This window comes from Dermochelys coriacea, chromosome 10 (assembly GCF_009764565.3).
Source record: "Dermochelys coriacea isolate rDerCor1 chromosome 10, rDerCor1.pri.v4, whole genome shotgun sequence".
Taxonomy (NCBI): Eukaryota; Metazoa; Chordata; order Testudines; family Dermochelyidae; genus Dermochelys; species Dermochelys coriacea.
In genome coordinates, this window is record NC_050077.1 from 63,506,243 (window position 1) to 63,520,721 (window position 14,479).

General features: G+C 39.8%; 1 protein-coding gene across 4 annotated transcripts in view; it reads right to left on the reverse strand.

Moving 5' to 3' along the window:
- Positions 1–9,286: 9,286 nt before the first annotated feature.
- Positions 9,287–14,479, reverse strand: part of SCG3 (secretogranin III) — a 63,065-nt gene continuing 57,872 nt past the window's right edge. For all 4 annotated transcript variants that reach the window (XM_043493260.1, XM_043493261.1, XM_043493262.1 and 1 more), the window contains one exon: positions 9,287–12,623. In XM_043493260.1, the coding sequence (XP_043349195.1) occupies positions 12,505–12,623 (119 nt within the window). In that variant the 3' untranslated portion in view covers positions 9,287–12,504. The remainder of the gene's footprint in view (positions 12,624–14,479) is intronic.

Genomic DNA, 14,479 nt, shown 5'->3' on the forward strand with positions numbered 1-14,479 from the left:
CTATAAAAAACCTGCTTTAAAAATGAATAGAAATGTATTGATGTAGATTCTCATTAATATGGGCTGCATGCTTGAAACTTTGGCATGGAGAGAACCAGTCAGCCAACTGTGAATGAATTGACATTAGCTGCAATCTTAGTTTTTTTTTTTGTTGTTGTTTTTTTTTACAGTGACTTCTATAAATCTTATTTACCTTCTTGCTACAGTCATTTTTCTATCCGTTTAGAATTCCTGTTGCATTTAATCTTCACAACAGATAAAGAATTGGTGTTTGGGTTATTTACTGTGCTTGAACGTAACAACCTATTTTTTATATTGGTCCTCTAAATTTATATGTGAAGGGATAAGCAGTGAATCAGTTCTAAGGACAGGAAGGTCATGAAACAAGTCAGACAGGATGGTACAAAATCCAATATTGCCAAGCCAAAACGTTCAAAAATAATTTAAAAATAATAAATTTGCAGTTATTTGTCTTCTGGTTTGAGCCTTTAGGGTAACTGAAGTCATATTTTCATGACTTTCTCTGCAACCATGAAAAGAATTTACTCACATGCCTATTATGCCAAGGGTAACTGTGATAGAAGTTAGACTTTGATTCAAGAAATCAAGTGAAAAGTTTGTGGGAATGAAAACTAACAGGAGGGGAAGGAGAGAAATAATTTTATACAAAATATGCCATCATGGAATAACATGAGCACAAAACAGAATCTGATGAAATCTCAGAAGTTACCAATCCGAAATTTATGTCACTTGGAAAGTGTTGGCTCTTAAATTGAATGAAATTTAGTTGCTACACCAAGTCCGGCAAAAGAATGGAGGTCTGAGATTTGTAACCAGAAAAAAAATTCCCCTTGCAATGGGCTTTGTTGCCATCCACTCCCAAGAAGGTAATAAAATACATCCAGTATATCAGACATTTGTTCTGACACTTCTCAAAAGGTGCATCTCAAGTGTACTAAGGATTACACAAACCCCCATAAACAAAATGGGTTTGCACAACTTTCAGGAGAGACCATCAGTATAAGCTACTTCCTTCCTAGTCTCCCTCCATGTGTGGGAGAAGGGTAAAGTTAATTTATTTCCTTTATTTCCCAGCATACCTTGTTCCAGGCTAGTACTACCAATATGACTGCCCTTGTAGACTTAATTTTCTAACTCCTTCTGCTCTCCTAGGGGGAAAAAGGGACTAGTTGGAAGCCACTAGGAGCCAGTTTGAATCTTCACCACTGAGTGAAGAGAGGAGTTCCTGTTCATGGATCAGAGCTTTGGACCCCAAAGCCAGAACCAGCAACATTGACTTCTTTATGAACCTCAGATTACTGCCCCCAAAACCACTTCCTCCTTCTTAGCAACCATATTCTCAGAGTTTGGCAAGTATGTAACAAGGCTAAATTATGTACGTGAGAATGGGTACATTAGATGTCAACAGTACTAGCTCACGTGAGACACGGTTGCAAGATCAGGCCCATAGCAAATCACCAAGAAAATCATTGGGTAAATATAAGCCATCCACAATTTAGATCTGAATTAAAGGAATTGTCAAGTTAGAAAATAAGAGACAATATAGAAAAGTCATCTGCAGTCCACAGAACTGTAGAATACTGAAAGAAAACAGACCTAAAGTCTCATTGGCATAGAAATTCTACCAATTAAACTGGTGCAAGTGTGTCCACATACAAAGTTACATTGGTTTAAGTAGGTTTAAAAAGCACAACTTTTTTAAACAAGTGCAACTTTGTGGACTAACACAGATAAGATATTTTAAGATAGAGAACCTAGCTCCTTGCTTTGGTATAGTAGCACAAGTGATACCAAAAGATGCATGTAGTTCTCCACCATTACTGTTCTGGGCTTGAATTCTCAGCATATTCCTTTAACAGGACTTCTCAGTTTTCCCAGTCTTCATACAGGTTACATCCATGCCAAGATCCAGCATCAAATAAACTACACGAAAAGTATGGTTTGTGATATGAAATGGGCAAGTTTTGTATCTATTTTACATGTGTGTTCCAAATATCAGGACACGTTTGGCAAGTTAGTTTATGAAATACAAGATGGTGGTTGGTGTTTTGTTTAAAAAAAAAAAAGAAGAAGATATAGTTTATTTTAATAGAGATTTAAAATGTTCATCAGTGATTAAGAGATTAGAATTAGAACTGTTCTCACTCAGCCTACTTATGACGCTTTCATCTTTGGGAACTCAGCTACCTTGCAGTGAATTCACACAACAGAATAGTAAAATAAAAATGTAACTAAGCCTAGATGATTAGCCAAATCTCAGATTTCTTAATAAACTTGATCCTTTTTCCTCAGCTATTTTAATGAGGCAAGCAACGACAACGCAATTATTCTAAAGGCCGCTCAAATACAAGCGTCTCATATCTGGTTGCATACAGTGTGCTTATTGCATTAGATCAAATCTGAATAATTTAGCAGATATTTCAGCCCATCTTCATCTTTACATTTTGATTACAAATGGACAAATTTGCACTCTGAAGTGAGGCTAAAAAATAAAAAAATGTAAAGTAATGGACGTCTCCCTGAAAGATTGTGATCTTTCTAAAATTTCTAGTCTAAAGTTAATTACAGAAGTGTACATTGGGTCTGATATTGCAATTATGTACTTGGGCAAATCTCTGTTTCACATGGGGCTCATACAACACTACTATGCTAAAGCACACTAGGAAATCTTTAGTGTGCACCTACAGAGTCTAAAGAGACCAATTAATGCACAACACATTTGTCTGTGTTAGAAATCACTCCCCCATAATGTGCATTACTTGAATGTGTAAACAAACTCTGAGGTAGATGGCAGATGATGCAAAAGCTTTCATCCTAGGCTGATCATGTTAGGAAGTTGTTTTGTAAACAAAAATGTCTTGTAACAAAGCTGAGTCTGTTTTTTTGCTAAGTGTTACGAAAAGTCATGTAATAAACCAGAATAGTTTATTATTGAGTCACTCCAACCAATTTCTTTGAAAGGCAGAATAATATTTTTTGTAAGTTCCCATGGGCTTTGGTTTACATGTCTTGTTGCCTACATCTAGCTATTCAATAAGCCATCTCGTTTCCTACTCAGAGAGGTGGCTGACTCTTTGAAATTACTCACTGGCTCTCACAAACAAGTAACGAGATAGATAAGGAGATTTTCAAAGCAATGGAAGGAAGAGAGCCAGGTCTTCCATGAATTTTAATGAAAAATGTGTGGCTAAATCCCCTTCACTGCTTTGGAAATCTGAACCTATTTAATTTTACCTTGTAAAATGAGCCCATTTGAAGTTTAGAGGGCATAATGTGCACCATTACCACTACAAACTTTGCAGTTACCATATCCAACATCTTCCTTCTAGGCATCTCCATATACTTCACAGGGATTAAACTAAACATCACAACATCCCTGTTATGTAGTAGATAAGGGATCATTTCATCCCCCAACCTGGAATGCAGCAGCTGCCAAACAGCCCACTTTCATTCTTTATATTTAGCTGTTCACTAGAAATAAAGGGCAGCTCTTAAGAATTCAGTAATTGAGCTTCATATATTGCTTTGATTGTGTTTCCTAGAACTGGAGATGAGTACAGACTGTAAAGTTCCAATTCAGATGTGGACTGGAGCTTCCACAAAGTTTGCAGGAGTTCAGATCTGTGGCTTTTGTTCGGGCCCATCTCTAGCTCTAAACCTGAAGAAGAGCCAGAATATACCAAAATGATTTGATGCCTCTGGTGTGCAGGATCAGGCTCTCCATAGTACAGAGGAAAGCTCAAAATTATGTAGGTTTAATTTTTTTTTTTTAAGCTTAAGCATTTGCTCTGGTATCACTTTCAGCATTTGTCATATAGTTTATTATATATAGGCCTAATCCATTTAAGTAGGTTGGAATGCCGTCATTGACTTCAGTGGGAGCAGGACTAGGGCCTAATTAAATTAACACCGACAAGATACAGGTGGGCCTCTAGTCAGGGGTTTCCCTCGTGATGGGTATAGGTTCAGTATAGAGACCTCAAGGCTGCCTTGCTGAATGCTTGTAGTTATTCTATATTACTTTAATGGCACCCAAATGGTGCTTCTCACTACAGATAAGACATGATCTGTGCCCAAGGAGCTTACAAACTATTTCAGACATTATACTCTTTGCATCACACACATGTGGAATAGTTGTACCTTATTTGACAAGCCAAAACTGCTTTATTTATATGGCCAGTACACCATATAAGTGATCAGGAATCATCAAGAGATCTATTCTTTTGCTGTGGATCCATTTTGACCTTTCACTCCACATTCTTTATGAAAATATGCTTATGATAGGAATATGATATAACAGATACACTTTATGCAAGATGGCACATGTAAGATATTGGAAAGGTTGTGATTTACTGAATGCGATTATCCAATTTGTATGCCTGTATGATTTTTGTATCTGAAGTTAGGATTATTGACTATGTATCTATATTTCAAACATATTACTTTGGGTGTCACCCCCAAGTAGCCCTTCAAGTACAACAATGGAAAAGCCATAAAGGGCTAATGGCCCATTAGCAAAAAGAATGGACTGTAAAAGAACTTAGTCTTCCTGTGGATGCTCCAGTCAGCCTACGAGTAATGGCTGCCACAACCCTGCAGAGACAGGGGTGTGAGTGACCTGGTACTGGACTCACCCCTTGGAATGTTAGTGTTCTTCCATTGGGAGACAAAGGGTTCCCCGCCATACACAAGAGCTATATAAAGCAGGAGTGACATCATCATGGTTCTGCTCTGCCTCCCCACCCAAAGAGACACTGAAAAACACCCGGAAGCAAGAACTGAACTGGGGGGAGAAGGGGTGAACCCAAGCTGGAAGGGCATCTAGCTTGTAACAATACCTGAAGTCTCAAGCTAGAGACCTGTGTAGCTGCCTTAAAAAAAGTCTTAGGGTTTGTCTGTACTAGGACTTTTTTCTTAAAGTTTCCTACAGCTGCTCTGAGTGCTAGCACCAATGGGTGTTCCAGAATACACTGGGTACTGATCTTCTACCCCAGCATTACCTAATTCTGCTTGGAGACGCTCTAGAAAGAATGTTGGTTATAATGCTGCTGGCCTGTCAGCACTTTGTCTTTTCTAGCTCTCCCACTGGTGGAGCTGTGGCAGTAGATCAGTTGCATGGCTGTTTCTGCTGACAAGTTAATGGCTGGTGATCAGTGGCTTTCAGCCTTTCCCCTGAAAAGCTTATCAGGCTCCTGCAAAGGGACACAACTTGGGTGTCCTAAGCTCTGTTTATGGGTGGTCAGAGACCTACCTTATTTTTCAAAGTGGCATGGGAGGAACAACAATGTGCATCCACTCTGATCACAGGCAGTCTATACTGCCTCTCGGGTCAGCAAGTGCTACCCTTGCAAACCTCTTTCCTTTGTGACATTAGGCAGCTACTGTTCCCCACTGAATGCTTTCCACACAAATCTGATTAAAGGGCAGTGTGACTATCCACCTGTATTACCTTTTCACTCAGACAATAAAATGGTGCTTGGCTGAGATTAAGGAATGCTTTCCTTTTTCCTGTCTTCATTCCCCTAGAACCAGAGCACCACAGTAAATATGTGTTAACATCTTCCACATTACACCCACTCTCCCTCATATAAAATGGTGATATGTTTACAGAAAGGTTTTTTTTTAATCTGCCTGCAACAATATCTAGGGTGAGAAATTACTATTTGTAACCAGTTTCTTTAGTGAACTAAACTTAGTTTGTGTGTTTGCTTTTATTTACTTTGTAATCTGCTTTGTTCTGTCTGTAATTGCTTATATTCACTTAAAATTCACCTTTTGTAGGTAATAAACTTATTTTATTATTAAACCCAGTTTATGTAATTTCTAATGGGGGGAGGGAAAGAAGTCATTCACATAACTCTTCACATTGAGGAAGAGGATGGATTTTTATGAGCTTGTGCTGTGCAGATTTTTCTGTACAGTGCAAGACAGTATTATTTTGGGTTTATCTCCTAAAAGGGGTGTGTACGTGAGTGCTGGGGGAGTCCTCTCACACAGAGCTGACTTCAGTCTGTGACTGCAGCGGGATTTGGCTGTGTGTGCGTGCGCGTGTGCTGCAAGAGGCTGGAGAGCCTAATTCAGCAAAGCAGGGAAAGGAAATCCAGGCTGGTTGAGCAAGAGAGGCTCAGTGAAATCCCAGTGCCTCAGGTGGCATCCCAGAAGGGAGGTCCAACCCATCACATCCGTACCTAACAATAGCTAAGTACGGAGATGAAATCTTGGTCCCATTGAAGTTAATGGGAATTTTGCACTCATGCATTGTGAGGGGAAGCTAGGCTATGATTTCAGTTACGCCAGGCTAAATCCAGAGTAGTTACACTTAAATCAATGGAGTTACTACAGCTATTCCAGCTGTGCAACTGAGATGAGACTCCGTTACTAGAACCTTAATTTCAACCTGTCTTTCCCCAAGAACTCAGTTGGCTTGATCTTCCACTGTCTCACGCCCCAGGATTTTACATGAATGTGAGTGGGGGTGGGGTAAGGAATTCACTACTAAAGCAAAATTGTAGTACTTTAGTCTCACTTTTCACCAGTGGGAGTAGCTAAACTAAGGTGCAAGGTAATAGAGCATCATGTGTCCTCTATTAATCGGGTATCCTGTAGACTAAAGATGTTATCTGGGACCTTGACTGCATCACCAGTGGAAGCTATAGCGCAGACAGGTTTAGGCCTGAGTATGCTACATCTTCCACTGTTGGTGAAACTACAACTGGTGGTGAAATGTGGCTACAAAGTTTGCTGGTGAGGACACAGCTATGACTACTCCCTTTGGGGCTGATCCTACAGTCCTTATTTGTCAGAACTCCCATTTACCCTGAAAAAAGTTTTGTCCAAGTGCGGACTCTATAAGCTGGCCTCTATTCTTATCTGCATTTGGCATACATGGGCCAAGATTGCTCTGCCATACTGACATTTAAACACTCAGTTACAAATATGGGTTTTCCTGGTAATAGCATTGAAGTAGCCTAAAGCTATTCAAAAGGAAGGCTGCCTATAGTAGGCTCTTACCTCTTCAGTGTCAGGTAGTCATGCCTCAGTTTCTCCCTTGGAGCTGTGCCTCAATTTCCAGCCTGTTGCAGGGTCATTTGGGGGTATTCTGAGTGCTTTTGGTCCTCCAGCCAAAGCCAGAAGTCCACTCCTTCAGGGGTGGACAAAGAGTCCAGAACAAAACAGTTCCTTAAGCCCTCCCCAGGCAAACCAGTTTGTTGGTGCAGGGCTAACAGTCTCTTAGCCTTGCTAATGGGACTTCCATGCTTACTGAAAGCCCTAGCCTAGGCCTACTAAACAAACCCCCATGCCAACACTAGGCCTTAAGACCACATCTTGCTGTGTTGTCCCTGCCCCAGCTTCCATTTTCTCAACCTACCTCTTGACAGGTTCAACAGCCCCTCCTGAATAACCTCCCTTGCTCTCTCAGTGCACAGCCAAACCCCAGACCTGCCCTCTCCCTGTTTTTCTTTTACAGTTGAAGGAAAATTGCTCCTTATAGTCTCTGGCACTCCTCCCAGCATGCCTTGCACCAGCCTACAAGTCCCAGGGTCCCTCAGGGGATTAGCCATCCCAGAATTCCTTTGTTCCACAATGAACCAGGAGTAGGGTGTGCTTGACCATTAGGTGTCGTGAAAGGGTCAGAATGCACTCTGTTACACTGCCCAAGGTTTGGCCTGAACTTGGGGACCAGATCCTGAACTGGTGTAAATCTGTGGCACTCCATTGACTTCACTGGAGCTATGCCAAATTAATTAACTCCAGTTGAGGAGCTGCACCTGTGTATATAACACAATTAGCCTGTTAATGTCTTAGATTTATTTAAATGGCAAACATTCACTTTCTTTGGCCTGACCTTTTTGAACATGGATCGCAAAAAATTATAAATTTGGCCTATTCAGAGGATGTCTGTTGCTGGTTTTTCAGATTATATTTCATACTTTAAAAGGTGAATATACATCTGTGACTGAGTGTGTGCAGACTTCATTTTAAAATTGCCTCACTGTGAGTTCCTCGGCATACTGTTTGTACACATCCTTTTATTCCAGTGAAACAAAGGCTTCTGCCATACAGACTGAAGGTTCCCATAAAATGAATTAAATTGATGCTCTCCCATTAGAAGCATTGTAAATGCTTTTCCTGTACTTTTGAAATAAAGGCCTCCTGTGGAATTGTTTAGTGGTTACCACATATTGTTGAATTTCTTTGTCATTTTGAATGCTCTGCGACTTGCACAAAAGGCAACTGCTCCAGCACACACTCTCATAGCTAAATGGTAATAAAAATGTACTTTAAACATGTTGAACTCCAGAAAACAGAAAATAAATTAAAGGACTTGGCGCTTACTAGCAATGTCTCTTTATTGCTACTGCAGGGGGAAGTTTCTGCATTTGGTGAGGGACGAGCTCTTTAAGATACTGAAATGTTTTATGTATTAGGACCTTGGCTGTCATTGTATCAGTCAATATGAGTGACAGTTTCAAGGGGACTGTTCTCTTTGTGTAGTCCTTGTTGCTTCTCACTCTACTTCTATTATTACTGCACATGCAATTAACTTTATTCACTTGGGAAGACACTATTATGTCCTTGTATTTGTATCAATTAAATATGAAGAGAGAAAAATATTTGACACGTGAGAGTCCCAATGGCATGAACCAAAGTGAGTGGCATAGGGATAGACAATATGAAAAACTTGTTTGGATCGGAGATGGATCAAGGAAGCTGCAGCCTGGGTTTGCAAAACCTGATCAGTTTTAAAACACCACCATGAGCAGTGGTTCAGGAGGTGAATGATCAGAGTTCTGGCAGGGGTGAAGAGCACAGTGTGTAAACACTTCTGGTTTTGTTGTATTTTTCTGATGAGCAAACCAGGCATTTGTGATTTCAGCTTTCCGAAACCTTTTTCAGTCAGGGTTTGTAAAATCAAAACCTCAGGGGGATTTGGACTGGGTTCCATTTGACTCAAATCACCAAAGACAGGGTGTGTCATATAATAGGTTTTAGTTTTGGTTTGGGGCCCATTGCTAGTGTGGACAGAAGTGTGGATGTAGGGCTCAGGCTATGAAGTCTGTCCATTGACTTTAGAGGGTGATAGACTGAGCCCATAATTCCAGCCAACATTCTTCAATCATTGGGGCCTACGGTATTCACATTGATACCCATGAGAAAGCTCCTATTGATTTCAGTGGAGCAGAATTGGGCCCTTCAAGAGCCTGTCAGTGGGAATGATATATTTAGTCCGTTTGAAAAGAAAAAACAAACCACTCTCAACTGCTGTAGCTTGTAGCAAAGTGTTTAATAAAGTACAGTATCAGAAACAATATTCCAATAGAAAAGCTCATACTGTGAATACTGTATATTTTGTACTTGTTACAGTTGTCAGTGATCATTTAGATAGTGAAAGATTTTTTGATGCATCTAGCAGAGATACAAACCGAACAACATAGACAAATTTCTTTTGTGGTATTAGAACTAGAGATGTGCAAGGATGGAAAATATTTCCCCTAGTTGTTAGTAGAGAAAATGTTGGCAGAACATGGTCTACTGATTTCCACCAAGTGCCCCGGTAGCAAGCAACGTGCTGCAAGTGTTGCATTCATAAATGGCTATTAATCTGCAGTATCACTTATAGCTCAGATCACTCTGACCTTCATTTAGCACAAGCCACAGCTGTTTTGCAGCATAGGATGATGCATTAGGCTGGCTCTGTCTTGTCATGTCATGTTATGAAAGGTGATGTGACTGCCTGAACTTGACTTGATGTGCCACCAATCAAACCAGCGGCGGAAACATTCACATAACAAACTAGACCAGCTGTCAGGAGGAGAAATTAATCCAGCTTAAACAATGGTTTAAAAATGCGAATCTACTCACCAGAGTAGTGCTTATCTACTCATCTTTTCATGTTGACTTCAATGAGACTACATGGGTGAGTGATTACTCAGCAGGAGTCAGGGCCACAGAGTGAGATTCTGACTGGTTTAGAGCTGGTCAAACAACGGGATGTATGTTTTTGGAACAATTTTCTCAAAAATTTCATCCCTTTTTGGTCAAAATTAACAATTTTGCAAAAGTTCAAAAAGTTTCATTAAAATTGTGAATTATAACAATTTTGGACCAGGTCTGCTGTGGACACTGATTACCTATAGACTAGTCACATAATATTGGCTGGCCGTGCCTTTCTTATGATGTCACACCCCTGCACAAGCTTCTGACAATACACAGCTAGGACCTCATCCTTGAAAAATCATTCAAAAATATTCTGTGACCCATGATGTTGGCAGAAGAAGAAAGATTAAACAAAGGAGGGAGGAGAAAGCGGTAGGGGGAAGGAAGCAACTGTAAGGAGGAAGAAGAATCTGCATTAGTAAAATAAAAAGACAACAGTCTTAATGTGCTATTGCCTTCCAAAGTGCCAAGAGTTACAGCCACTTTTAACTCACTTTCTCTTGTAACCCCCAAATTGGAAATGAGTCAATATTTCCAATTTAGTTTTCAAACAAGAAAGTCAGTTAAAAGTGACTGGTGAGCCACGAACTGCTATCAAAGGGTAAATGATCTTTTGAGGGGCATGAGGAGGCAAAAGGAGTCTAAATAGTCTAGGGAACCTTAAAATGGGGAGTGAGCGAACAAAAGGAAAATGTAAAAGAGATAAGAAGGGCTAGGAACATCCCACCACACACATTCATTTGAAATAGCAGTGGAACCTTTTCCCATAATTTTCTCTTATACTGCTACTAGGTACTGTTTTTCATAGCAGAAGAGTACAGGGATCACATTACTCAATATTCTTTTTGATTTCTTAAAAAAATATTGTTAATGAGCAAAGCTATAATGCAATAACCCACACCGATAATGCAATAACCAGGGTGCATATAAGCAGGGTATGGTGCATTTCTTGGATGCCTGAAGGCACTAATCAATCCATGCACCAACAGCCTTCTAATGTACATATTATTGTGGCTCATGGCTATCACGTTCGCTTGAAGTTTGCTACTGGTAACATTTGTAGGTGTTTGCACTATGCTGGCTATTGGCCAGAGTTCATTCTGGCCGTCAGGAAAAATGTAGTTCAGATCTTTTCCCTTTTTATTCTCAAGAGTGCTGAGAAAATAAGGAAGTAGGTAGTCTCCCTATGTGGCGCTAACACAGACCTTGGGGTGATCAAGGGCATATTGTACATCCACAGTTCCTACATAGCCAGACAAGTATTTACCTATAGTCTTCATGGCAGTCAAGTGAACATCCCAGATTTTAAAAATAATGTCAAATGGGAGTTAATCTCAATCATTCAGGAGGAGGGCCAATGAGTGCAGGAGACAGAACTTTCCCAGGAGCTAGACTAGAGAACTCACTCAATCCCACAAAAGTTAAGCCTGACAACTTCCAGAACTAACTTCAAAACTCATTGCTTTGCCTTCGCTTTTACATACAACACAGAGAGAGAGAGTTTCCCCATAATGCTAAAGGAAATAATATTACCCAGTACAGTTCAGAGGTCAATAAATGGACCATTGGCTTGATTTTCAGAAATGCTGCACTCCTTCCACTCCCATTAAAGTCCATCTGAAAATCAGGCCACATGTTCCTAAGCACATCTCTAATTGCAAGCTCCCCTCAAAATGATTTCATTATCTTTACATTTTTTACTTAGCAATTCAACGCTATTTACACTGTTACCAGGCTACTCACATCAAGAATGCAGTTGTTTATACATGCACAAAGAACTGACAGTTATCAAAGGATACACTAAAGAACTGCTAAGGGTGATAATGACAATGTCTCTACTGTGGTTGGCAGGGGAAACTTCAGCTCTTTCCTGTACCACCTGTATTAAAGGCAGTTGCAGTGTCAAAGATACATTAGTTAGTTAATGGCACACGTACTCAAGGAGCTGTAATAGTGAATGTGCAAACACAAACACTGACAGAAAAAACGATGATACACCAATGATTTAAAAATAAGACATTCTAGACATAAAATAATATGGAGACTAATGACAATTTTAATATGGAAATTATTTTCAAATATTTATTTGTAAAACTAGTAACTATCATTCATGTTCTAATAATGCCCTTTACAAATACATACAATAGCATCTTTGAAAAGCTAATGGAGTGAGAGCAGAAGGATGCAGTGTCAAAATAACTTTCCTTCAAAAACACATGGCTTTCGACCAGAGCAAACCAAATGCAGACAGTATGTCAAAGAGAACGTTCTGTTGTTTACCCTGTTAAGTATAAATTTGATGTCATAATTCGGCCTTTGGGGTTGATATCTGTGTGTAGGAAAATACAGTATGCAGTCAGTGTACATAGCAATAGAGCTCTTCACTTTTGCCTAGAAAAGATTCAGTACAATGCAAACAGAGCATTTTCTAATGATATCCTCAAAGTAACAGATCTGAGGTCACTGAGCTAGGAGTGGGTGACGCTATACTATAGTTTCCTACATATTGGGCAGTCAAGTGACTTCACCATCCTTCCTGTGTTTCTACAGGCTGCCGTATATGCGCTTGATCACATCCGCCTCTTCTTTGTCAAGGATGCCCTTGTCCACGTAAGCATCAGCTTGCTGATCAATGAAATCCCTCAGCTTTGAAAGATCATAATCTGCAAAACATGAATTCATGAACACCATGAGCTTTCCCCGCTTTGCTGTTTCACTTATGAAACAATGTAATTGAAAACATTATACATCAAATCCATTCTCTGTCACCTAGGAAAGAATGGAACTCGCTACCAATAAATCTTGGCACAGTAATAAAAAACACCCTTGTGCAACATCCTCTTATTTGTGAGATGCAATAAGTATTATTCATGTATCTTTCTTGATCTGTAATTGTTTTTTTTAACATAGATCATCCTTCAGTCCAGTGGTTCAATGTGCTGGAAGTCTGTGCATGCAGAAGTTGTTGTTAAGGCCCTGTTATGTTCCCAGTTATCATGGACTTCACAAAAATACTAAACTGACAGTTTCCCATTGAAAAATATAAAGCCTGTGTTCTTCAACTCTGACAGCTTTTTGCTTATGACAAACTTCCCTTCCTGAGAACAGACATGTAAGAAATTCAAGAAATCAAGTCACTGGGATTAAGTGGACAGGATATGATTATCCAGCTTTGGCAGGCTCCAAGAATAATTTCCAGATGTGAAAAGTATTGCAGTGAGTTCTCTGTATGTGCCAGTCCACATTACAAGTACTGAAAGACGCTTTGTTCTGCTGCACTGCTAAATGATAAACACAGGCGCCTACACCAAAGAAATTGCATCTACACAGCATAATGCAGGCCGAATGCCACTGAACAAAACCTTGCTATGATTGAAAATGTTACCGTTTTCCATGGAAGAAGTGTAGCTTTAGGCACCAATTCTGCAAAGAAATCTGAAAAACTCTTCCTGAGCAGCCAGTGGGCAATCTTAACTCTGACATTAGATATAATACACTAATGCACACACAGAGGCAAGATTCAATGGAGGAATCAATGGCTGGCAGTCTGGAGAATACCAACGTTCTAAAGATTTATGTTAATTTAATTTAAATGAATGAATATCTTTCCTAGAAATGTATTCCTGTTTAATTTTTACAGTATGAATTATTTAGTCCATAAACAGAGGCATCAGAATTCTCATAGAAAATGTGTTGTGACTTGTTCAAATGTGTATTATCATATAAATATGAATTTAAGGACATCTTCCTCTAACTATGCATAATAGACCATAATACCTTTCTCTGCCTTGTAATGGTTGAATGAGTAAGGAGGGACGATGTGCAGGGACACTTTCAAAAGCAGATTAATTTATGCAATTCAGTTCTTGCAATGAAAAGAGTTAAATATTGAGGCAGTGGTAACAGTGCAATGATAACAGTGCCAAGAGCAGGGGGCTGGGAGTCAGGACTCCTGGGATGAAATCTTGGTCCCACTGAATCCAACAGGAGTTTTGCCACTGATTTTAATGTGGCCAGGATTTCACTCCTGGTTTGTGTTCCATGGTCTGTATCATGTGCCAGCAATGCCCCTCTGCCATGTACATTGGCCAAACTGGACAGTCTCTACGTAAAAGAATGAATGGACACAAATCAGACGTCAAGAATTATAACATTCAAAAACCAGTTGGAGAACACTTCAATCTCTCTGGTCACTCGATTACAGACCTAAGAGTGGCTATCCTTCAACAAAAAAGCTTCAAAAACAGACTCCAACGAGAGACTGCTGAATTGGAATTAATTTGCAAACTGGATACAATTAATTTAGGCTTGAATAGAGACTGGGAATGGATGAGTCATTACACAAAGTAAAACTATTTCCCCATGTTATTTCTCCCCCCCACCCCACCCCCCACTGTTCCTCAGATATTCTTGTTAACTGCTGGAATTAGCCTACCTTGCTTGTCACCATGAAAGGTTTTCCTCCTTTCCCCCCCTTGCTGCTGGTGATGGCTTATCTTAAGTGATCACTCTCCTTACA